The following is a 25,900-nucleotide window of genomic DNA, read 5'->3' as shown; positions in this document are numbered from 1 at the left end:
TGGAGGGGGGAAGTGGGTTGCAGGTACTTTGACTGGTAAACATTTGCATATTTAATTAAGAGGGAGAGGCATGACACAGAATTTTGCATTATATATAGACATCTAATGAGGATTGTTCATAATAAAATTATTGTAATATGGGTTTATATTAAAAAGTGTTTTCAAAACTGAGATACTTTGCTGTTTACATTGTTATCATAAACTTGCAATTGTTTTAGACTGTTCATGGAATGAGTGGAGCAGTCATAATTCTCCGTCCTGAATTAAGTTAATTTATTTAAACAATTTACAAAATGTGGATTTATAAATCTGTACAAATTTTACCTGTATTTTTTTATTTATAGGGTAACTGTAAGATGGAACCAATGCTTTATTTCAATAATGTTTCAAAATTCAAGGAAAATATCACTTTCAATGAAGTGGTTTCTTTGTATTGGAAGAGGGGGGGGGGTCCGCTATGGAATCAATTATTGTAACCAATTACCAGTATTAAAATAAATATTTAGTGAAAACTCTTGTCATGACAAATGTTCTTGTAGTATAAGTGTAAGTCACTTTAGTTTGAGTTATTTCGCAATAGACAGCAGTATACGAACTATTGATTGTAGCCAAGGTAACTGTTTTTTATTTTCCCAAACCATCTACAAAATGACAACAAACTCGTGAGCTGAACCCTTTTCAGAAATATACGTTACAAAATGACTTGGATTTGTTCATCAGTATTTGAACAATTTAATGATAAACAAATCTTAGATGTCAATACACAAACAATGTAACACTTGACAGTTAACACCATCTTGGATTTCATGAGGTCGCAGAAAAAAAATTTTCTTCTCAATTTATTAAAAATAACTAGTTAAAACTTAATCTGTGGTTCAGACATTCTCTAAAAGTTTCTATTAAGCATGGAACTATAACAACCTATACATCTTCTAAAGCTTAAATATAAGTGAATATAGTAGTACATACATGTATGCTGTAGTAATATTTGTCTAAGATTACCTGATGGCCAATGACTTTGATGAGTGGAGCTTGTCATATTACAGATTTTCGGTCGCTTACATCTCCTTGGTATACATGCACCATGGGTGAACCTCTCAGTTTTGAGACCTGTGATTCTTTCCAAACTGCTACATGATATACGGTTTTTACAGAAATACTGTAAAGTATGCAGCCAGGCAGTACAGGATCGCATCAATCTCAATGATACCTTGAAATTTGTTAATATGAGGTTTTTACGAGTGATGGTATCAACCGTCCTGTAATGCATACTTTGGATATTCTCGTGATGAGCTTGTTATTATAAATCTTTCCCCGTTTGTAAAATAATTTAATGAAATAACAGCCCAAAATGGCAAAGAAAAAAGTCTTGCACTTTGCGTATGGTGTGTTCAGTAACAGATTCTCGTCATGCCATGGCGCTTTAATGTTTGATGTATACAAAAAAATGTTTGAATGTAAGTTTACACACATTTCATAAAAAAGAAACATGTCCGCACGGCATTTAAAAGATGAATAGTTTCTATTGTTTTCAGTGTCAGATGCATAATAATATGTGGTCATTACTAGAATACTGTTCACAAAGGCAGTAGAGTGAGTGTATACATCTTTTTCTGTGTTTAGTAATAATTTAGTGAGACACAGAAATGTTATGCCAAAAGTAAAGTAATATGGACCAAAAGCATAGTTAGTAATTGAGAATGAATAATTGGCTGGTTTAGTATCAACAGAATTACATGTAAACAATCAATGACATAGTCCCCGTCATGTTTTTAGTGACTTTGTCAAACAATAAAAAGCGTAGTAAGATTATGTTTAAATATTGGGATAGTATTTAGCATATAAACTACAAATGTGCATGAAACAGGGATAAAGATTAAAGTTAGAATGAAATTGGTCAAGGCATGCCCCAGAAACTGTTAATGATATTTCAAAATGTTGATTTTTGGGACAATTAAAAGCGATATTCAAAGTCAAAGTCAGACCTGGTACCCATGCTGAAGTATAGCTTTTGAAAAAAGCCTCTAAACACGTACTTATTTTTGTGAAATTATACCCCCTTTTCAAGTGCAGAAACTTAAAATAGATACCCTATATACATACTAAAATCATGCTGTTTCTAAGTTGAGGTAACATGAATTCATGAGATTCACATTTTATTACTATATTCTAAGTTACATCTAGCACAATACGCGTCAAATAACGCATTTTTTTACTTCAGCTTGTGTACCATATCTTATTCAGAGACTCCCCAGGTAAGTCGCAACCCTCAATAAGTCGCGAATTTTGCTTTTACTAATAACAGTGCTAACAAATCAGCCACTGTTACATTGTTGCAGTGTCGGATGTTAATTTCCAAATGAGGAAGTTATTTGGGTCTGTTTGTACAGTGTTTAGGGAGGGTAATTTCTTTTGTTTTCTGCGTTCGATGTATAATAATATGTGTTCTCGTAATTAACATCAATGTTTCCAACTTTTAACAAGAATTACACACAAAACCAAAATGAGCTCAGTAGGTTACACATTCATTGTAAACACAAGTTAAAAAAGAAAAAAAGATGCTTTACATATTTGATAGAATGTAGCATTTTAATGCCATATTATCGGTAGAGTACAGATACATCAAACAAACAAACCACTTCCTGTATACCCACCATAAATTTCAGTCAAGTTACCAACTTTTTATAATTGCTCTAATAAAATATCATTTTTATCTACCCATATACAGCTAATAAACAAGTACTTTTTAAATTTATATAGAATGAGAATACGAGAAAACTAAAGATGAAAATGCTACCCCTGTAAGAATTTCATTTATCATCAAGATACCAAACATATATTTTACAGGGGGGGGGGGGGGCAGGTTATTTTGAATGTGCATGATTTCTATATACAATTTACATTCTGTTTATTGATTTATACACAACAACATAAACATGGGAAAAGGTGGAAGAAATTTTAGTTGATGCAGGTTTTTCTTAAGAATCTAGTTTAAAACTGTTCCAATTTGATACTCACCTTCATGTGAAATAGAAAGTTACTGTGCTATTACATAGAAGGCGCTGTTGAATGCAAGAAGTTACTGTAATTGTTAAATTAAAACTTTTCGCAATTTGCAGATCATTGTGAACGCTGAAAACACAGGGCATTATTGTCAGTTTCTGAGGGATGATGTTTAATTTGTAAAAATAAAAATATTGCTTATTTTAGCACACAAAACTTTTCCAGAAAAAACTATGAATGAATTGAATCTACCATCTAAATGCACTGCAGCACAATTTAAAATTCACGATAGCTGTGATTTTGAACATTTTTATTCTTATATAACCACATAAAGATGACCAAATATAAATGTTTCACAAGACAGTGATGTATTTGACATTTTTCCCAGGCCCTGATAAAGTTTTCATGATGTTAGCTTGACACAAAACTGGATTTCAATAGATGGCGCCCTCTGGAGACTAGGACGCAGGCCATTTTTTTTTCACTTACAACCTTGGTATATATGCTATGATTTCAGAGTCCACATGTCAGTGATTACCCTTACAAATTGACACTATCAACACATGAAAAGTTTATAAAAAGTAAAAATCAGGGGAAATAAGATTGATAGTCACAGCTATTGTCACTTTAACCTTATCATGCGCCCTTCTCCAGATATTGCTGATGCGAATAATACATAAATTCATGACATTCAAATTATTTTCCTCAAGTACATATTCATAAAATATTGTTTACATAAAAACTTAATGTGCCATAGTTGTCATGCACTTCACAATTTCATGCAAACAAGCAATGCACAGGATATGTTGCATGGGACTCGCATCAATATGAATTGGTATGACGACGTTGACATTTTAAATATTGAAATACTGTCTTTGGTTTCACAGAAATGTTGTTCAGATAGAAATACAACAGATATGACATCATGCAAACTTTGAAAAGTTCACGCAGTTTACATTTCTTAACTAAGTTACACTAATTGAATGAATGACCATGAACATACCGGTATTAATAGGGGTTGAACAATTAAAAAAAAAAGAGGGAGAATGCTGGGGTATTTTTCATGTGAGAATGAAAGGGCAGTTAAATTTATTCCCTGAATAAAATATATTATGTACAAATATTCAACAAATTTGCTTTTCGAATAAATTTCCACAGCATCTCCACTTATTATCACACAGCTACTACAGTTTCCCATATGTGGTTCACAGATGTTTAAAATGTCTTAGTCATTGCAACTTGATCATGTATTTGATCTCCAAATTCCTATATTTGTCAGTGAAAATAATCAAACATTTCGTCATGCTTTCTGCTGAACTACGACTCAGCAGTAATTATTTCTTCCTTTACTTATTCCAATTATCTGATATACTACAGTGCTACTGTAAACAGATGTATTTTCATCGGCAGAGGTTCATAACTAGATACTTTGACGACATTCACCAAAGTTAATGTGACACCCTCAAACTGTTGAAATTTAAGGAGCTAACTGCATTCAGATCAGCTAAATAAATTAGGTGTTACTAATAACAACCATGATGCAGATATGACTTATTTGGCAGAGTTCAGTGGTAGAACTTCTAGGAGCATTAAACATAGCTTAAAACAGATTCTTGCGAGTAACCTCTACACCTCAACCGTACATAGATACGTCTGGACATTGACTTCTGGACGCAATTCATACCCAACTTGAACTTTGAACTATTCACGAATTTCATCATGGCTCGTGTCCATAGGAGGCGGTGCATCAGGCATGCTGCTAGCTGTACCCTGTGTCAAATAACCAGCCACTCCAGGTCCTGCAATATTATCCATGATTCATTACATTTAGGAATTCACCATGTAACATCAGAAACAAGCAGCCTATCGGCTGAGATAGCTCCGCTGTTAGCAATGCACATTTCAATTAAAGAACTGAAGACATCATTAGAAAATGAACAATATGTATAGTATCAAAGCAATCGGACTTACAGTTTTTAACAAAAAGTCGAAAATATCACTTTCTACCAAAAATGACAAAAATATTCACCAAAATTAGAGAATTTAAGATATCATCACGGAATGAACAAATCTGAGAAAGGTCTACATGTAGTATCTATATATGTAATATCAAAGCAATTAAACTTTTAGTTTTTAACAAGTCGAAAATATCACTTTTTACCAAAAATGACAAAAATATTCACCAAAATTAGAGAATTAAAGATATCATCACAAAATGAATAAACCTGAGAGAGGTCTACATGTAGTACCAATATATATAATATCAAAGCAATTGGACTTGCGGTTTTTAACAAGAAGTCGAAAATATCACTTTTTACCAAAAATGACAAAAATATTCACCAAAATTAGAGAATTGAAGATATCATCACGAAATGAACAAATCTGAGAGAGGTCCACATGTAGTACCAATATATATAATATCAAAGCAATTGGACTTGCGGTTTTTAACAAGAAGTCGAAAATATCACTTTTTACCAAAAATGACAAAAATATTCACCAAAATTAGAGAATTTAAGATATCATCACGGAATGAACAAATCTGAGAAAGGTCTACATGTAGTATCTATATATGTAATATCAAAGCAATTAAACTTTTAGTTTTTAACAAGTCGAAAATATCACTTTTTACCAAAAATGACAAAAATATTCACCAAAATTAGAGAATTAAAGATATCATCACAAAATGAATAAACCTGAGAGAGGTCTACATGTAGTACCAATATATATAATATCAAAGCAATTGGACTTGCGGTTTTTAACAAGAAGTCGAAAATATCACTTTTTACCAAAAATGACAAAAATATTCACCAAAATTAGAGAATTGAAGATATCATCACGAAATGAACAAATCTGAGAAAAGTCTACAGGTGGTATCTATATACGTAATATCAAAGCAATTGAACTATTGGTTTTTAACAAGAAGTCGAAAATATCACTTTTTACCAAAAATTACAAAAATATTTATCAAAATTAGAGAATTGAAGACATCATCACAAAATGAATAAATCTGAGAGAGGTACACATGTAGTACCTATATATGTAATATCAAAGCAATTGGACTTGCAGTTTTTAACAAGAAGTTGCAAATATCACTTTTTACCAAAAATGACAAAAATATTCACCAAAATTAGAGAATTAAAGATATCATCACAAAATGAAAACACCTGAGAGAGGTCCACATGTAGTACCAATATATGTAATATCAAAGCAATTGCACTTGCGGTTTTTAACAAGAAGTCGAAAATATCACTTTTTACCAAAAATAACAAAAATATTTACCAAAATTAGAAAATTGAAGATATCATCATGAAATGAACAAATCTGAGAGAGGTCTACCCAAGGTACATATACACCAAGTATCAAAGCATTCAGAAGAAGTCGAAAAAGTAAAACATTGACACGGACGACGCCGCGGGACAATCACTCATATGATAAGCTCCGTTCGACAAAGTCGACAGCGGAGCTAAAAAATCATAATACAGTGTACATATTTTTTTTCATCTATGTCATATTTACTTGTGCTTAATCTGTTTGTACGTGATATGTTACAAGTTAAACTACATTTTTGAGATCAGAACAAAATTGATTACAACATCACGTGTTAATGTATGTGACGAAATTTCTACAAGAACTGTGTTTTTGCGTTTGGGAGAATGCATTATGAAACTCATAGTTGAGAAAGTATACCAAATTTATAATTATTATTTGCATGTGTGGGCAGCATTTGTTGAAAACATATTTACTTTAGGACCAAGAAAAACTGCAACTGAATAAATCAAAGTGAAAAATAGAGAGCAGTTAGAACATTTATCATCATGAACTGGTCTGGAGATTCTTGTTGTCATGACAACTTACCTGTGAGATACCCCTGTATTGAGGAATCACTGATGAATAAATCATGTTTCTGGTCTTTAAAAGAATTCCAAACATCAGATTTATCCAATAAGTTATTTATCTAAACAGGAAATAAAACAAGACATAATAAACAGTTATAATCGTCTCATGAAAGAACAAATAGTGTTTGTTAGGATTACGAGATTCCGATAAAAAAAATTGTTTAAAGTGATCATAAAATTACCTCTTCTCCATGTGCAATACTGAGTGACATTACTTTTAAAGTTTTCACGATCTGTGCTTTTGTAGCAGCAGGATTGTCTATCATCTCTAACCCAGAGTCCAATAACCTGAGTAGAATTGGCACCAAGTCAACTCTCAATGCCTAAATACAAAGAAGTAAATATGATGATATACAACTATGATGAACATTTCTATGCAATGCATGGGTGTTAAATCCTTGAAAACAACTTTCAAGTAGTCCCAATTTAAAGAGAACAATAGCAAAAAAAATAATTGGAGTAAGTTGATTTCAAATAGTAACAGAAAATGTGTTGATATGCAAATGACCTAATTACTATGCAAAGTAAGAACAGATAAGAGATAAGTGGCAAAAGCAATGATTATATACAAAAAATCAATTTAATATGCACATACTAAAATAGAACTACTTTGTGGAGGAAGGTTATACAAAAGCTAACAATACTAGTAAAAGCATTGACATGCAAATTAACTTTAATATCTTTAGACAAAACATTAAAACAAATATATGTACATGTATGTGAAAAAGACAAAAATCAACAAGTCATTGTCAATGACACGTCCCCGTTCCGTTCATATTTGAGTGACATATACATTCAAAGCAGATCATGACCGAAATGCACCTGCATATGTACAACACATTGTTCTAAATCTGAACAAAATCCATCCATGCATGACTGAGATCAGGTTCCGGAATTGTGAAAATACGCGATTTTGATGCATTTTCGGCCTTAAAATGGCCATCATTCAGCTATTGTTAAGCGGATCATGAAACAAATGCACATATCTATTTGTGACATGATGTACCATGTGTGTGTGAAGTTTGAATTTGATCAATCCAGACATGTCTCGGATACGGATCCAGAACTGAATTCTTTAAAACAAAATGGCCGCCAGTCGGCCATTTTGAACTTGATCCAAAAAAAAAAAAATAACGTGCATCAAGGTCCTATTATGTTTAATGTATGTATCAAATTTGACTGAAATCCGTCCATGCATAACTGAGATCCGGGTCCGGAATGGTGAAAATGTGCGATTTCAATGCATTTTCGGCCTTAAAGCGGCCGCCATTTGGCTATCATTAATCGGATCATGAAAAAAATGCATGTGCATATGTCCCATATAATGTGTGATGTATGAGTGAAGTTTAAACTTAATCGGTCCATGCATGTTCGAGATACAGGTGATCACGGACGCACGCACGCACACAGGGCAAAACATAAGTCCCCGTTTTTGAACTACATCCGAACGGGGACTAACAATAGAAAGTGTTGGTGATATGGTGTTGGTGATTTAATATGCATAAAACTTTTTTGAAGAGAAAAGTTTACAATGGTAGTGAGGGGTGTTGATATACATACTACTTAATGACTATGAACAAAACGAGCACAAAACCTTATTGTAAAAGGTGAAAACGATTGACTTGAAAATGAAAGAACTGGTGATATGCAAATTACCTAATTAATATACAGACATTACATATAAGTACTATGTGGAAATGACATAGCAACTAACCTGAGCCACTAATTCATCATTCTGTTTCTGGAACATTTTATGTAAAGCCTCACAGGCCAGTCCAATCATATCACGCCTGATTTTCATACCCATAATAATCTGACCAATACACTCTGTCTGTGCCATGGCACGTACACATACCTATTGAATTAAAGATAAAGTCCATCTCAAATCATGGCAACCGTTGGTCAGCCATAATTAATATAGACGTTACTGAAAACGGGAATGAACTCATTGATTCACATGGCATACCTTGCTGTCTGCAATTTGGAATACAACTTTGAGAGTCGACTTGGGTATGGCATCATTTCTAGAACTCATACACTGGAATATTTTAGTGATGTGTCCCAGTGGAGGTAGCTGGTCAGCTAGAAGTGGCTGTGCCATAAATAAACAAACTACAGCTGTGGTGACAGTCTCCAACACTTCACCCTAGAAAACAAGAAAAAAACATGCCATAATTGTTCTCACCAACATTTCGATGCAATATTTTGCATACCTATTTTTATATTTTTCCATAATTTTCGACCAACTTCTTCATTGACTACAGGCCTTAAAAAAATTTGAAAAATATAGAAACACCCACTTCCAAAAATAACCATTTATTAAAAAACAATGGTGATTAACGTAAATTTGAATTCATTTACTGTATTGTCTGGAACCAACTGAAGAATCATTACAAGTCTAGTCTGTGAATCACTGAGACAAAATTAACAGGACATTTTTATATCACAAAATGGAAATTTTTCACAAATATTTTGTTTCTGCAATACCAAAGTGGTTATTAAAAGCTAAAAATACTTACATCAGGCGCTCGCATTGATATCAACTCCACATATTTCTGCATCAATTCTACCATGAATTCTTTCGGTTTCCTCAGCACCCAGCTGGGCTGGGCAATAAAAAGTCGCAAATAAACACTCCCCACAATCAATTCACCTTCTACATCTGTGTACACCACGGCAAAGTCTTCTGGTAACTTCCACTGAGCATCAGGATTATCTTTCTGCACTTTGTAATGTCTTGAAGAAAAAAGAAGTTTCAAAAAATGCTTGAAAATGGCCTTAATGAAAACATCGCCCTCAAGTGGTCAGATTCCTAGATATTCAGGTCACATGATGAAAACTGTCTTCATATATGGTCACAGCAAAATTGCTTTTTATTTTTCATAAAACAAGTTTTTGTGCTTAATTATTTAAAATTTATTATTTTAAACATATCTTCTCTCTTTGGACAGACTATTATTCTTGTTATTATTATTATTACCATTAATTTGATTTGTTAATTTTTTTGTTTTCATCAACCCCCACCTCCTGCAAAGTGGTTGAAAGAGTTAACAGTGTTAGACAGGGTGAGAAATTAAAACTTATTTTAAAGAATAGTTTCTAGTATTCCAATGCCAACAATATATCAGATTTCAAGTCTTGAATACAAATGAAGATAAAAAAATACCATATTTGTTTTTTTTAGTAGTGCATGCACAGATGAGTATAAGATAAATATCAGTAATTCCATTTCACAATAAATGCAATTCTTGTTCGCTTCTAATGAAGCAAATATACCATGGTGATATGCACATACTAATATCACAATATCTACATAAAATTACATAAACACAAAAGAAGTCTGAATAAAATAGAGTTCACTATACATTGTTTTGTCATGTGTCCTTTCATATTTGCAATGATTGTCTCTTTAACAGAAATACATGTTTTATAACTTCACTTAATTCTGTCCCCATCATCAAATATTTCCATGGTTACTGATGAACACCTGTTGCAAGCCCTTATCTCCTTATCTACCCTTGATTTAGAATACTCACTTATTTTTCATACTTTTCACGGTCGCTGAGACTTTCTCTCTTGATTCTTCGTTCCATATCAACTCTGGATTCTCATGAGTACCTGAAAAAACAAAGAATAATCTAAATTACTGTAAACAGCTTTAAGTTTGCAAATATCCCTTTTATTTGCGATTACTCACAGATTTGGTTCATGTTAATTCATGAACCAGCCTTGTGCATTGAAGACAGTAAAAAAGAGTGCTTCAATAACAAGTTCCAACCTTTCATTAGAATTTAGAGTACATAATGGTGCTGGAAAAGTTGAACAAATAGCATTTGAGTTACAACATACTTTTAATTTTCTTTATTTCCAGTGTTTTTCTCTGTTTATACACAGTCACAGTTTAATACAAAAAATTACAGTTATCATTATTGACAGGCATTACGACAAGAGGGAAAATATGATATTGTGGTGTGAGTTACTGATAAACTTATTTAGGGTTTGTTCTCACCTTCAAACATGTGCACACTGGCTTCTGCGCTGTCTCTCATCGCATCCATGAAGATAGTCGGTAAAAACTTAGACAGGATAATACGAACACGAGGTCCAGTCAATTTATCTGATGTCATCTTACAGAATAACTCTGCTGTTCGCTCTCTCACATTTGGGTTGGTGGAGTTGCAGAACAGATGTAATAGATAGATCAAAGCCCCTAAAAATAACAACAAGATTTAAATAACAAAACTACCTGATAAATGAAATAATATGTGATAAGGTTCACACTCAAACTATTTGAAAACACTCTGATCATCCAAGTAAGTGAAAAATGACATGTTCTTGGAATCAAAAATTTTGAAAACTTCAGAATTACATATTTTGCATGCTCAGTCAATGAATAGCTCTGAATTTGATTTATAAGCTTGAAGCAGATTCACCTGACATGAAGAAATATAATTGTTTGGGCTGTACATACTTGCACTTGGGGAGAACTCAGAGACATGACAATATGAAGCCCTTCAGATTACATTGCAGATGCCATATTTGCATATCATTTGAATAGAGCCCTCTAGCTTATTTGGCATGTGCAAAATTTCAGGCTGATGTGAATGACACTATTGAGACGAGTGTGTATGCAAAATTTGCACAGAGACATCAAACTTTAGTTTGCAGGTAAAATATTTGCATATCATTTGAATGAAATCCCTGGGACAGTTTTCATATAAAATATTTGTACACAGACCTCTAACCTTAATTTGCATATATTTATTTGAATACTGTCATCAAGATCTTGAACCAAATTTGAATAAGGCCCTCTAAGTTAGTTTGCATAAACACATTGATTTACCTTTTGCCATGGCCTCTTTAATAATCTTAGTGCTAGAAGAAAGTGCATGTAATGTCTCTAGTACTGTTAAACGACCTGTAATAAAAATATTTCCGTTTTAATGCAAAATAAATACCTACCTCCAAAGTCAGACAATTTTGAGTTGCTATGTACGGGTTTTATACTTGCATTTGAGTATGGTATACAACATTTAAAGGCCCAAGTAAACTGAATTGAGCCTTTAAGTGCTAAAGGATATTACACAGAAAGCCCAAGTTGTGGGGGTTTGTGCACAAAGTGCATCGGTGTAATTCTGAGTGGTTCATCAGGACAAAATTGTCATACTGAAACAATTTGTTGCACTTTTGTTGAGTATTTTCACATTGAGTGATGTTGTGCGCTACTTTAGAAACTCTTGTATTGTACATTAAGAATATATACATCATTATTATTTCAACCAATCACATTCAACTATGCAATGTATAATATGATGTGAATGTGGTTTGATTTCTCACCAGATGGCAGTGTTTCTAAGACCAATAATAGATACACCAAGACATCAGAATCTGCTATATTATTAACACAGTCTTGGTTGCCTGTAACACCAGCAATCACCTGAAACAACAATTGTGAAAATAATTATGGCATCATAGCAAACTGAAGAGATAACATGAAATGATTATGGCATCATAGCAAACAGCAGCGATAACATCAAATCAACAGATGCTATACCTTCAAGTCAAGTGATACAATAAACCTTAAATTAAGTCATGTGACATCCTGACTCAACTGATTCAATATCATAAAAACCATGGCAATAGCAATTCTCGTGTGTCTTACAGTGACATATTTTGAGTAACTTGTCCAAATATTTTTCCATTGCATTTTTTGACACTTTTTAAAACCCAGATTTTTAAAAATAATTCAGGACAACAAAAAGTACCTCCATCATTATCAATATATAATTTTTTCAGTCTATATCACCAGGCTACAATTTGAGGTACACAATGTATGGCAATGTATGTAATATCTCTGAAAAAATGGTCACTATCCACTAAAATACATATTTTTTACATCATTTTTCTGAAAATTAGGCTGGTGACCCCCTACTTTTTTCAAGTCAATATTTTTATATTAACCAGGATACAATTTATGGCAAACTAAATAAATTCTGGATATTTGCATTTACGAGTAGGCTTCTAATTTAAGCAAAGATTGACGATAAATAACAAGAAATTAGCCAAAACAATTTGCCAATGTGTGAGTCACACCAATCTAGCAGGTTACCTTTCTAATGTTTTATGGGTCAATTGGGTCCTCTCCAGAATAGTTTAGAAAAGTGACAATCACAATGATTGGCTGATAAATATAGCACATAGCTAATCTGAATATGCTAATTTTCTATATGCACTGTATGGATTGTTAGTTGCCACAGCAACAAAAGTGCACTCTCCCCATTCTTCGTCACATTAGAATAAATTTACATAGTTAATGAGAACAATTTCAGTAAAATTTCCAGGCAGAACAATAGGAAGGTAACCAGGCTTAGTCTCGCCTGAACTTATGAGATATTCTGAATAACAAGCAGATCATAACTGTGAATGAACTAAAAAAATAACATTCAAAATGTCGTACCTCCAATGCTAGTTGTTGAACCTTGCCAGCACCATGTATTCTGAGCAGTGAAAACATCAACTTGAAATGTCCTATGCATTGAATCTCACAACCTAAAAAATAATCACACAGGATTATTTATTTAGTGAGAAAGCATGCTTCATACCAAAACTACCGATTCAGTCTGTTCAATTATGAACATACCCGGCATTTGTTAAAGATGGACGCCAACCCAACGTTACAACATTGCTCAACTTTGTATTAGCCATCCTGGGACTGAACTGGACATGAATTACACATTTATGACACAGAATATTTCACTGAAATATTCCTGTTGGCGGAATGTTTGAAAGGTTGGAGAAAAAACCTTTTACTAAATTACTAAATGTATGTGCTATACATCAATAGCATTTATTTTGAGAAATTTTCAATTCAAAATGGCTGCCAGAGTGTAGGCCTAAATGCTACCAGGAATATTGTCATGGTTACACCTACCAGCATTATTTCTTATGACATTACTGAGTGCTTCTAATGCCATCTCTACATGGTGTAATCGTTTGTTTTGTTGCGGTGTATTATTACTTTTGTCCAGACCACCAGACTTCAATGCCATCAATGAATACAGATACTATGTGAAAAAAAATGAAGAATTCAGTGTCAGATAAACTCAAAACAGAACACACAAAACAACAGATGAATTTCAAGTTTCTTAGTTGCAACTGAGCACCATGATGTAAAGAGAGAGAGGGGGGGGGGGTGATTTTATAACCTGTCATTCATGAGACAGTTTGTCTCAGTTTTTAACAGGTTGAATTGACATCTTTTGTTGATTTGCGTCAGAAGTATCTTACCATTACTAGAATTACCAAGACATATTATATTTTATCATACTTAAAACGTGCATAATTAGTAAGAGGTTTATTATGCACATTTCATAAAAAGTACACTTGATGCATGTTCGGTTCAAAAGTGAAGTTGGTATACCAGAAATCTGCATAAAAATCAATTGAAAGGACATAATCAATGTTGAACAATCCCCATTTTCTAACATCATTAAAATTGTCATGTTAAAGATAGCCAAGCATGGTACTCAAAACTTATTTATTAATTAAAACGGCTATTAACAACCCGTTCTGACAAATTCTGATATGTGTTTTCATTTAGAAAACAAAGATGAAATCAGAATTATTATTAATTCAGCATTATATTTGTTTATGACAGTAAGCACCACACTGCTCATCAGTCATGACACAATGTGACATAAGGACTATGTTTTACTGTGCATGAAAGAATACAAAGTGATACCCTTTTGTAGTTATGATGGGGCTATTGCCAACTCACCTGCGCTTGTGATCCAAGAAAATCTAATAACTTGATAGTGAATTCCTTGGCATCCTAGAAAAATAATAATAATATTTCAAAAATTATTAGAAATAGAGGAATTAAAATGAGTTATTAGTTAATCTTTTATGAATGTAAATAGCCTTGATGAAGTAATCAATAATTTCACATTATGTATCAGTCTTTGAGAGACTTTTAGCTTACAATAATTTGTAATCTAAAATTGTATACTTGTTTGAAGACATGTCTATTCAAAGTACAAATTTGAGAAACCATGTTTTTATGAAAATGTGTCAATGATCTTTCCAGTACTATGGATCAACAGCAGGTCCACTGGTACTACATTTATGCAGTAAGTGTATATCATATTTATTTCAAGACACAAGTCTAAAAAGATTATAAATTTTTGTAGTTATGACTACATGTATGTCACTAGATTTCTTCATGCAGGAAGTTGCAATAACTTTCTTAGAATTTAGTCCCAGCGAATGGTTTCACAGTATGTTTGTATTGTATTTCATTTCTCCAATGAGAAATATTGTTTGTTGGTGTTTCTTACCTCCAATGGAAACATTGGTTGTTCGTTATACACTCTAACAAATATCTCACCCACAACTAATTCTTTGGCATGTATAGAAAATATAAAGTCAGCACCGTACGACGGATCACATTCACCCTGGAAACAAAGATAAAGTCAGCACTGTACGGCAATGTATATCAATCATAATGCGTTGTGATAACCAAGGCTTTTCAAATGGTCGAGATTATTTATTCAACATTTGGAACATACAAAAGTCAAGTTGCACAAAGGCTTGATCTTGGTACATATTCGGTGTTATGAGTTGGCCATTTTTAAATCAGAGTATACTTGTATGCAATATACTGTAAAACATGTCTTTTTCGTGAGCATGTCTTTTTAGCGAATTTAGTGAGAGAACCAATTCGCTAATTTAAGATGCCACTAATGACTTCATTATGAATTCAAAATGGTGACCAAACAACGTCTTTTTCTCCTCACACACACTTTGTAAACAACACAGAAAACGTAATAATCTGGAGCGCTTCCTTATTACAGTTTTTCTTTGTTTTTATAGAGGTGATAACTGCGCATTTGTTTTGGCAGGCGACAGACAAGTATTGGGAAAACAGGAAATCAACAAACACAAGAGAGATTCGGTAAGTCAACATTTTGCTATTACGTCATTTTACCACAATTCACCAACCCAAGGTACATGTTTTACAGTATATACATATATATATGAGTAAGCATGACTCACTACAACAAAATGGCTACCAGTCGTCATCTAAATTGAGTTTTATGCCTAGTGCTGGTACTGATTTTGATATCTGAGAAAGCACACATAAATGAAGTACGGTAGTGCTCTTGAGATTACACATGTTTTGACAACTAACAATTCAAGAAATGATCCCAGTGTGGCTATAAGATGTAGATTAGAAGAAGAAGGAGGAGGTGATTAATATAGACTGCTCAGTTTCATCTAATTCTGATCACTGATTCTTGTGATATTGTCAATATATATCGGTACTTACAGTTCTTATTTTGTCTTGTTGTTCTCGTCCCACAAATTCCAAAAGTTCAGCTCTTGTACCGTTATCCCAAATCAAATACGGATTCTCTGTATTACTATTCAGTATTTTCAACACCTGAATATGACAATAAAATATGGTATTATGACAACAATCAAAAATTCAAATTTTTAGCATGAATTATTATCGTTGCTTAGAACTCAAATCATACACATGTGAAGATGACCCCCTTCATTTTAAAAAGTTTTATTTATCCTATTGAACAAAAAGCCTCATAATATTTTACAGCAATTTTTCAACAGAATACCAGCTACAAAAAAAATGAGAAAAAGCTACAAAAGAATTATAACTTGATTTTCAGAAAATTCTGAATATTGACAACAACACATACATCATTGGGATTCTCTGTACACAGTTGTCTGGCTAGATACGCTGTTAACATAGCACACAATGACTTCCGCACAGCTGGGTTCTCAGGAGTTCTATCAACATCATCTAAATATCCACCAAGTCTTCCTAAAGCATGAAAACTTAATCTAGCCAGATTATTAGCCACTTCCTGTGTAGAAAAACAAGAACATTTTCACTAAATTCTGATTGGTTAAAAGATATGTAGTTAAACCATTCAATATGTCTGCAGGTATATACTGTAGAATACTTTATTTTCGCTTGGAATTTATTTTTGCTATTTTTGCTGAAGGCATGATTCCGTGAAAATAAAATCTAGCGAATATACTTTTTTTCCTTTATTTTACATTAAACTCATCAAAAATCAGTGAAAATAAATTCCAAGCAAAACGCCCAAAAAGCCTTTTCAGTGAAAATTAATTCCAGCGAAAATAAAGTATCCCAGAGTATTCTGAATATAGTGTTTAGTCAGAGCATGGACGTACTAGAGATGGACGCTGCACGGTGATTCACACCTGATAAGACTTATTGTCTTTCTATTGTACTCATCTTAAATTTATGAATAGGCAGACGTACTTTCATCTTGGCTGAATTGCCGCCCGATCTTAGTTTTGATTTTTCACGCAAGATTCGAATCTTAAATTTTATATTATATTGGGTCAAAAAAATAAATACAGACCTTGCCCGTGAGCTGGTGCAATGTTAAGTTTTAAATTGAAGGTTTAACGCAGATCTGTATATTCTAGTCAAGTTTACGAGCATGTTTGTACCGATCTTCTGCATTTGTTAACAATTTTAATTTAATATTGCCAGTAAACCCGGTGTGAGCGGATGACGATTTTTATATCCGATGTTCAATTCGAGTGAAATTTACAGATGGCACAAATCTTGAAATGTTCGGAAAAGTTTGGCCGCTGTAATTAGATGTTAAACATGGACTTCTTTAACATTAGCTTTCACGTTAATGGTGGGCTTTCGCGAGAAACAATACTGCTCTTCGTCCTCTTCAGGGACGACTGAGTCGACAGTTTCAATTTCTTCAATATCAAAATCATTATAGTCTAGTTCTAAAATGTCAAGATCAACAAAATCCAAACCTAAACCAAACTTTCTCTGTTGCCTGTTCGTCGCCATTTTGTTTTCTCTTGACGATCGTAAACAGATCATTGCGGGTGTTCGGGACAAAACGAAGATGAACCGAGCTATAATTGGGCGTGTTCGTGATCGTTTCCCATGGACAGGAAATTATGCAGACACGATCTGGATTAACAATAATCTGGTGGCGGCAACGCACATACATCAAAGCGAGTAAACACCGTGCAGCGTCCATCTCTAGTACGTCCATGGTCAGAGGATACTGGCAGGTGTCTGATAGCATTTTTTGCAACTAAGATTGCTGCACGTTTGAAAGACCAGAATCAATTATTTGATAAATTATTGGGAACACTTGGGTGAAAGAAGTCATCAAAATTTGTATGAGAAAGATAGTTTTTTCCAAGAATCAAAGATGTTTGAAAAAAAAGTTCTAGATTCAATAGCCAAGTATGAAGAAGATTTATCACAAAATGTAAATAATATCTCCGTAAAGGATGAACAAATAAATAAAATAATATCAGATCTCAAGAATAATAAAGCTGCAGGGCCAGATGAAATCACCCATGAAATCATCAAAGGTGGTGGCAAAGTAGTGACAGACTCATTAAAATTGATGTTTAATATGTGTCTCCACCTTGAGGTTGTCCCTGTAGATTGGGGAAAAAGCATAATAATACCATTACACAAGAAAGGCAATATAAAAAATCTGAATAACTATCGAGGCATTTCACTCAGCTCAGTTATTGGAAAAATTTATAGTAAAATAGTTGAAAAAGAATTAACCGATTTGGTGGAATCTAATAATATTTTAGATGAAATTCAAGGGGCTTTCAGGAAAAACAGACGGACAATTGACCAAGTGTTCATTCTAAAAGGGATAGCTTCAATTCGTAAACACCAGAAAAAGCATACATATTTTGCCTTCTTAGATTTTAAAAAGGCTTATGACAGCATTTGGAGAGAAGGTTTATGGTATGCTTTATGGCAGAATGGTGTAAAGGGCAAATTATGGCGTATAATAAAAAATACATATAACCATATTGAAAGTAAAGTATCATTTGGCGATATTGAAACAGATTATTTTACACAGAATGAGGGTTTAAAACAAGGATGTGTTTTAGCCCCAACGTTATTCTCAATTTATATGAATGAATTCAAAAAACTGTTAGATGATTCACTACTTGGTGTTAAATTGGATGAAATTTGTATAAATGGATTGTTTTTTGCTGATGATGTGGTGCTTATTGCACCAAATGAGGTCCAACTCAAATCCATGTTAAATGTCACAAACCATTTCTGCAAGCTATGGAAGATGACAATTAATGAGAAAAAGTCAAACGTATTGATCATTAACAAGAAAGTTAACAAAAACAAAGATTGGCAGATTGGGAACTCAAAGATAAAAGAAGCGTCTGAGTATAAATATTTGGGTTATTGGATTACACGTAACTTGTCAGATCATACACAATGTACAAAAATGTCTGAAAAGTTTAACAAGTTATTCCCCATTATGAAATCAATTCTTGGTAACCATGGCAATGTAAATAGAGTAGATTATGGTATATTCCTGTGGAACCACATTATTAGACCTGCCTTAGAGTATGCCTGTGAGTTACTAATATTTAGTTCAACAGATATGGAAAAATTAGAAAGAATGCAACGTACAGTGGGAAAGTTTATTCTAGGAGCATGTCGATACACAGCAAATGAAGCCGTTCTAGGGGACCTGGGGTGGATAACTATGAAAAGTAGAGTCAGTTTATTAAAACTGAATTATTACAAGAGGTTGTGTTTAATGGAATCAACCAGATGGTCAAAAATTATTTTTAATAAACTAACAGCAGTTAAAGAAAATAATCTGATTAAGACCTGGCCATGGCTAAATAGCATTGAAGATATAGAAAGAAATATAAAGATAAACAAAAGTCAATTCACTAATCTGTCTGAAAGAAATATTAAAAATTTGATTGTAAAAAGTGATGAGATTCAATGGAAACAAAAAATGGCAGAGAAATCAAGTCTCGTTCATTATAGAAAATTTAAAACAAATTTAAAATATTGTGAGAAATATTTAAATTCTTTATCCAACTTCAAGGGCACCCAATTAAAATTCAAGGCAAGATCCTGCACTCTTGGTTTGGCATATGAGAAAAGGAAATGGGCAAACTTAGATAATAATGATTGTATCTGTCCATGTTGCAAAAAGGAACCTGAAACACTGGAGCATTTCATATTACATTGTGAATGTTTCTCAGCACAGAGAAAAACTCTAATGGAAGGGATTGAAATGCTCCTATGTAACAAAAATGAAATAAATTTACATAAAGACTTCATAGCAAACAAAGAAGTGCTATGTTTAATCCTGGGTGACAGTACAAGGCAGTATGATTCAGTCCTGTGTGACGAAATTGATACTTTTACAAAAAAATTCTTAGTTGATGCCATGGACAGTAGAAAGAGGTATACAGATAATATTTAATATTTTTCCAGTGTACTTCTTAATTTTAGTTTTCTTATTTTTTTTTGTTGTTGCTACTTTTAGATGTCTTTTGTTGTTGTTATATTTTGTTATCTTAGTTCATGTAACTTAATTTCTTTTTGTCTATCAAAAGTTTTTTTTCTTTATCCATAAGTCTTTGAGTGAAATGTATTTTTTATTTGGTGCAGCTCCTAGTTTACATAGTGAGCCCCTGTTACAAAAGGGAAGCAATAAATAAATAAATAAAATCAAAAGTTTTGTTCTACATTCATGTTAATGTATTACAACAATTCCATTTTAAATCAATAGACTATTTAAAAAATCTCCCATAATACATTACTGCAAAATAGTTTGTCGTTTATTTATTTCCTCCAACCACACATATTTTTCTGATAGTTGTAATTTGTTTCCTCCACTCACCTGTTGGTTTGATTCTTGTTTTTTCTCTACTCCAGACTCTTCCAATGTGAAATCATAGTTGAATAGATAGATCATGAGATGCCATATGACGCCTGCCTGTAGTAAATGGTTCTGTAGATAGTAGTCTACACAGAGTGCACTTGCACACTCCGCTGCAACTGAACAAAGTAACGGTAGATTCTGAAAGACAGACAGTTGAATCATGGTTAAACAAACTTGAGAAACTGACATGATTTCGCATAATTTAAATAACAGATGCATAAGTTGTGAATGTGAGTCATGAAAAATAGTTTGTTTGATCCACAATTGGATGCTCAAGGTTTTTTAGCCGTTCAATGACTGGTTGGCAAGAACCAGTTGCTTGTACCTAACGATAAAATGCTGTTGTTTACTGCTGTTACAGGTGTTCCTGTTAATAAAATAAACATAATCATAAGTTCTAGCAGATAGCAAGCTAGTGGTGATCAGTGGGAGACGGATGATGTAGTCAAAAACTCAATTGCAATTACATAGTGGCTCTGGTTGCTTTCAGATAGTTTGGAGAATTATTCAGACAGAGTTTATAGTAGCAAGATGGCTCGTTACTTAGCCAAACAATTAGGGTTTGTTTTGTTCTAGACTTGATGGCGTCGCTTAATAGATGACGTACTGTGTGTGATTCATCATTTTATAGGGTGAGCAACATGATTATTTTTAAATTTAGTGTACATACTCAATAACTATTCTTCAATTTTTGTTTATCTATTTTGTATGTAATTCAAATATTATTGAAACATATGAAAATAACCTATTCGTATATCTAATGAATGCGTATCAATTTGCAAGCCTGCATGTTACCCTCATTGAGTATAAAATTGAATTATCTATAAACTGTTGTGTGTTAATGATACAATGAATTATTCTCAGAATGGTTATAATAAATGGTCATCAATGTACTCTATCTGCATTTTGACCAACATCAAACCACGTTCAAGGCTCAGCAACCAATCAGAACTTGATGATTTGAATAGTCAATAGGTCACATGTAGTTTGAGGTGACATCCACTGATGGTTTAAAGCAAACAAAGACTCTCCTGAATTTAATCAATATTGAAGAAGAAACAAACAAGAAGATAAGAAATCAAATAAATACATCGGTACTCAGAGATCTCAAGAGATAGAGCCACGCAGCCTTCCTTTTGATTAATGTTCCATTTTCTCAATGAGTAAATGTGATAATGGTGAGAATGAAGCACTAATTTCAAGGGCAAAACAAATCAGATCTTGGTCGCATTTGGTCTAAAGTCTTCTAGAGAAGTGAATGTCTTGTTAGTCAGTCAGTCAGTCAGTCAGTCAGTCAGTCAGTACTATAGGTGCAGTTGACCACACATATATTTACAGTGTAAACTTAATGCTTACTTTATAATACAGTGTTCTACATAGATCTTTTATAATACTTGGCATTTCCATAATTTTTTCACGACAAGCACCAAACTGAGCAGCTACAGCGTAACATCGTATCACATGCGTACACACCTAGAGATGAAAAACAACATGGATCAGTTACTATAAAATATTTTATTTTAGCTGGAATTCATTTTTTGCTGAAAACATAATTTGGCTGTTTTGTATGAAGTTTATTTTTACTAATTTTTGAATAGCTGAATGTAAAATATAAGAAAACTGGATTACTTCAGCAAAAATAGTGAAAATAAATTCCAAATGAACTACTTTACAACATACATTTTGACCATACGTGTATTTAGAGCAGCCATTTTGTTATCAGCATCCTTTGTTTGTCTTCATCATTGCCTGGCTGTAAGCCATATATCATAAATCTTTCTCTCACTGATTTTGACCATGTATTGTAACATATTTGTTTGTTTTCAATTGGTGTTCTTTTTGAGACTTCTAAGCCCACTTTAACCTTTTCACCTTTCTCACTCAAATTTGTCTGCACTTTTTTTTGTATATTCTTCAATATTTCTGGAAATGAACCCTAATTTTGGAGCCAACAGATAAAATTTGAGTTGATTTTCAGTTTTTACTCAAAACATTTTGCTATTTTTGTCCCAATCTTCTAAAAAAAAGTGCAGACTATAGACGGTACTATTTTTCGAAACTGGTGGCGAAAAGGTTAGGGATTATAAATTGATTGGGTACAATGTTGATTTTTCTTTACACCACTAGAATAGACTCCTCCTTTATATGACAAGTATGTAAGTTTTATTTAGCAAGTGATTACCTGCACTGCCATCTCTTCTGGTTTTGTAGACACACTGAGAACAGCTACACATCTGGCAAAGGCATCATGCAGCGTCTACAGGTAAGATAAAATTATGTGCATTTATTATATACATGTATACATCATTTGCAATATCAATTTTGCCCGAAGGAATGCCATTAAATCATGAAAATCAATCCTTTATTTGCTCTTATTAGTACAGTACAGTTCTCGCGGAAGCTTTGGCTTCACTTCAGCTTCACCTTCGCTTCAGCATCGTATCATTATGGCATTGTTATGGCTTCAGCATCGCATCAATGTCGCGACATTAAAATGTTAGGCGGCTATCGCTTCGCTTCATTGTGGCCTCATTATGGTGACAATGTGGCATCAGCATCGCTTCATCAAACAAATAAATACAGAACTCATTTCGCCCAACCTCTCGCCTGCTTCCGCTTTTCAATCGCTCGCTTTTGGGACCGCTTGTTGGATTTCCGCTTTATTTTCTACTATGCAAAAATTCGGACTACCAACAATTTTCTGGTTTTCATAGATCACGTTACTAGTTTAGTAACCGTGCATAGATGTTGAACAACCGTCAAAAGTTCAAATATTTTTGTTTTAACTATCTATAATTATATGCACGCAATCTGACCCTTTGACCTAGATTTGGCTGGGATTGACTCATTGACTCTGCTGGCTGGCGTCTTCTACACTGTGCTGGGACAGCGCTTCCTGTGACGACACAACAGGGATTGACTATTTTATTTTAAACAATATTCTGACGTGACGCACTGCTACAAAATGTATTTCAACAGAAGTACGACATGGTTGTCTGGGTTTCTTTTCCTGACTGTGTTGAGTTTACGATTTGTATAATTATTGTTATTTCCCCCAAGGAGAACACAAGCCGAAGGACCATGAAGCTAAATAGAAGTCCCACGCATGGACTGAGCATGGAAGGTCCGTTAGTACCTTCCATGGACTGAGTGAAAGAAAATATTTCTAAGGCTAAAATAAAACCTAATATCTCTTTGTGTATTTGTCAATTTTGCATATATTTGGTATGACAGTATGTTCGTAAATATCTGGACAAATCTCGTCTTTCGTTAATAATTTCATTTGTTTGAAATGTCTACCGACCGTGTCTCAATAATTTGTTTGGAATATCGATCCCCGTTTGTTTCTCCAAACAGTCCTGACGTCCAGACCAGACCGACGCCACCACAACCATCCAATCATAGTTAGAAATGTACGGACTTGTTTTGGAACATTGTATCCAGATGGCAGGCGACATGCCGACGCACCAGGCGGCGTACGTGAGTTTTGCGTGTATTAGTAGTCCGGGCATGGGGGGTCGGACTCGGCTAAAACTAAACGAAACACAGAAAAATACCACCGAAATGAGGAATCTGAATCTGTTCTTTTACCAGCAAATAAAATGAACAAAAATAAGATAATTTTATAACAAGAACAGTTTAATTTTGTATAGCAAATTGTGTTGTATCTGAACGATGATTGCATCGTGTGATTTAAATTTATCACGATTTTCCTTGCAGTCAATATGACACTCGTCACCTTGCAGATTGCAATGTACTTCACAAAGTTTTTGGTACCCAATACTCACAACATTAAATAATTAAACAAGATATCTTTTTAATATGTCATTTTACTCTTGGTCATATTATTTTATTCCCCTTACCGCCTTGAATTTCAAATCGATTACATATCGAACTTCTGTACATGTGTTTTTCTCTACTGCCTTTCCGTGTAAAAATAATGAGGTCATACTCATGTCACAATACTTTGAAGCTGATGCCATGTTGATGCTATGAGATTGCGAAGCTGAAGCCACGATGATGCCACAAAATAAGCTAGGCGAACACAGCTTCAATTTTCAATGACGCGAAGCTGATGCCACAATGATGCGATGCTGAGGCGACTATAAAGCCAGGCGTAGGCGACAATGATGCCACAAAAGCCAAAGCTTTCGCGAGAACTGTACTGTAGCACCTGAATTCATGTAAATAACAGGCAATCTATGGTCAAAATACATTGTAGTTCATATTTGAAAGATCCAACAGACAGTTGTTTTTGTACAGTGTAATTTTTTTATATGCGCTTCTATTGAAGATGCACTAATATGGTAGCAAAAATTGAATAATTCAGAGTAATAAACATGATACTAGTATTAACATCACAAGTGTAACTGTCAAACAGTATAACCAATAGTTATAATCCATTGTTCACTGCATCTTTGTATTTCCTTGCATCGTACACACATACCAACTCTCACCTCGATTCCTTGTTCCCGTCTTAACTCCTCAGCATTGAGAGCTGAACAGTTCACAGTATGGTACGCTAACTCTGCTGCTGCAGCCAATAGCGGTGCCGACTTAGAGAATAACTTATCATCGTTGGTTTCCATGCGTATCGTCTTTATAAGCATAGGATATCCAGCATACTTATATGGTTGTAAATCTGATAAAAGATGAAATATGTTATGAAGTATTACCATGATTATTGGATTAAAAGAGTTTGCACCTCATTTTAATAGTTAGTTCACAACTAGTAGATTTGACTAGCTTCACTTCAGCTATTTTTTACTTCCCAACCAACAATAATTGCGGGGTATTTTCATTCTACCATATAAGGAAATGTAAATTTCAAATACACAGTACACCGTCGGTCGATACTCTCACTGTAGTGTCTTTGTGCATACTTTGAAATATCCTTGTAATAAATTCATATTATTGTTATTATCATCATTAATATTATTATCAATATAATTTCGTTGTAAAATTAGCTTTCAATTTTTGTATTATATTAAATAAACTTATTATAAGTACTGTGGAATACTTTATATTCGCTTGGAATTAATTCTCGCTGAAGGAATGATTCAGTGAAAATAAAATCTAGCGAATATACTCTTTTTTCTATATTTTACGTTCAACTCATCAAAAATCAGTGAAAATAAATTCCATACAAAACACCCAAAACCTCTTTTCAACGCAAATTAATTCCGCCTAAAATAAATTATTTACAGTAGTACCAACAATTCTGAATATTAG

At 33.4% G+C, this 25,900-nt stretch overlaps 1 protein-coding gene across 1 annotated transcript in view; it reads right to left on the bottom strand.

Moving 5' to 3' along the window:
- Window positions 1–2,570: 2,570 nt before the first annotated feature.
- Window positions 2,571–25,900, bottom strand: part of LOC100376418 (dnaJ homolog subfamily C member 13-like) — a 77,091-nt gene continuing 53,761 nt past the window's right edge. Inside the window, exons 37-56 of the mRNA XM_085496037.1 lie at window positions 25,126–25,310; window positions 22,851–22,925; window positions 22,025–22,141; window positions 20,627–20,806; window positions 16,616–16,783; window positions 16,228–16,341; window positions 15,236–15,352; window positions 14,677–14,730; window positions 13,831–13,963; window positions 13,357–13,448; window positions 12,237–12,336; window positions 11,743–11,817; window positions 10,909–11,109; window positions 10,436–10,517; window positions 9,419–9,635; window positions 8,866–9,045; window positions 8,614–8,754; window positions 7,082–7,222; window positions 6,859–6,958; window positions 2,571–4,802 (exon numbers count right to left, since the gene is read on the bottom strand). Coding sequence (XP_085352163.1) covers window positions 4,705–4,802; window positions 6,859–6,958; window positions 7,082–7,222; window positions 8,614–8,754; window positions 8,866–9,045; window positions 9,419–9,635; window positions 10,436–10,517; window positions 10,909–11,109; window positions 11,743–11,817; window positions 12,237–12,336; window positions 13,357–13,448; window positions 13,831–13,963; window positions 14,677–14,730; window positions 15,236–15,352; window positions 16,228–16,341; window positions 16,616–16,783; window positions 20,627–20,806; window positions 22,025–22,141; window positions 22,851–22,925; window positions 25,126–25,310 — 2,570 coding nt within the window. The 3' untranslated portion in view covers window positions 2,571–4,704. The remainder of the gene's footprint in view (window positions 4,803–6,858; window positions 6,959–7,081; window positions 7,223–8,613; window positions 8,755–8,865; window positions 9,046–9,418; window positions 9,636–10,435; window positions 10,518–10,908; window positions 11,110–11,742; window positions 11,818–12,236; window positions 12,337–13,356; window positions 13,449–13,830; window positions 13,964–14,676; window positions 14,731–15,235; window positions 15,353–16,227; window positions 16,342–16,615; window positions 16,784–20,626; window positions 20,807–22,024; window positions 22,142–22,850; window positions 22,926–25,125; window positions 25,311–25,900) is intronic.

Source organism: Saccoglossus kowalevskii, chromosome 22 (genome assembly GCF_978046115.1).
Source record: "Saccoglossus kowalevskii chromosome 22, keSacKowa6.1, whole genome shotgun sequence".
Lineage (NCBI taxonomy): Eukaryota > Metazoa > Hemichordata > Enteropneusta > Harrimaniidae > Saccoglossus > Saccoglossus kowalevskii.
The sequence above is the reverse complement of the archived record's forward strand: the minus strand, read 5'-3'. Positions and strand labels throughout refer to the sequence as shown.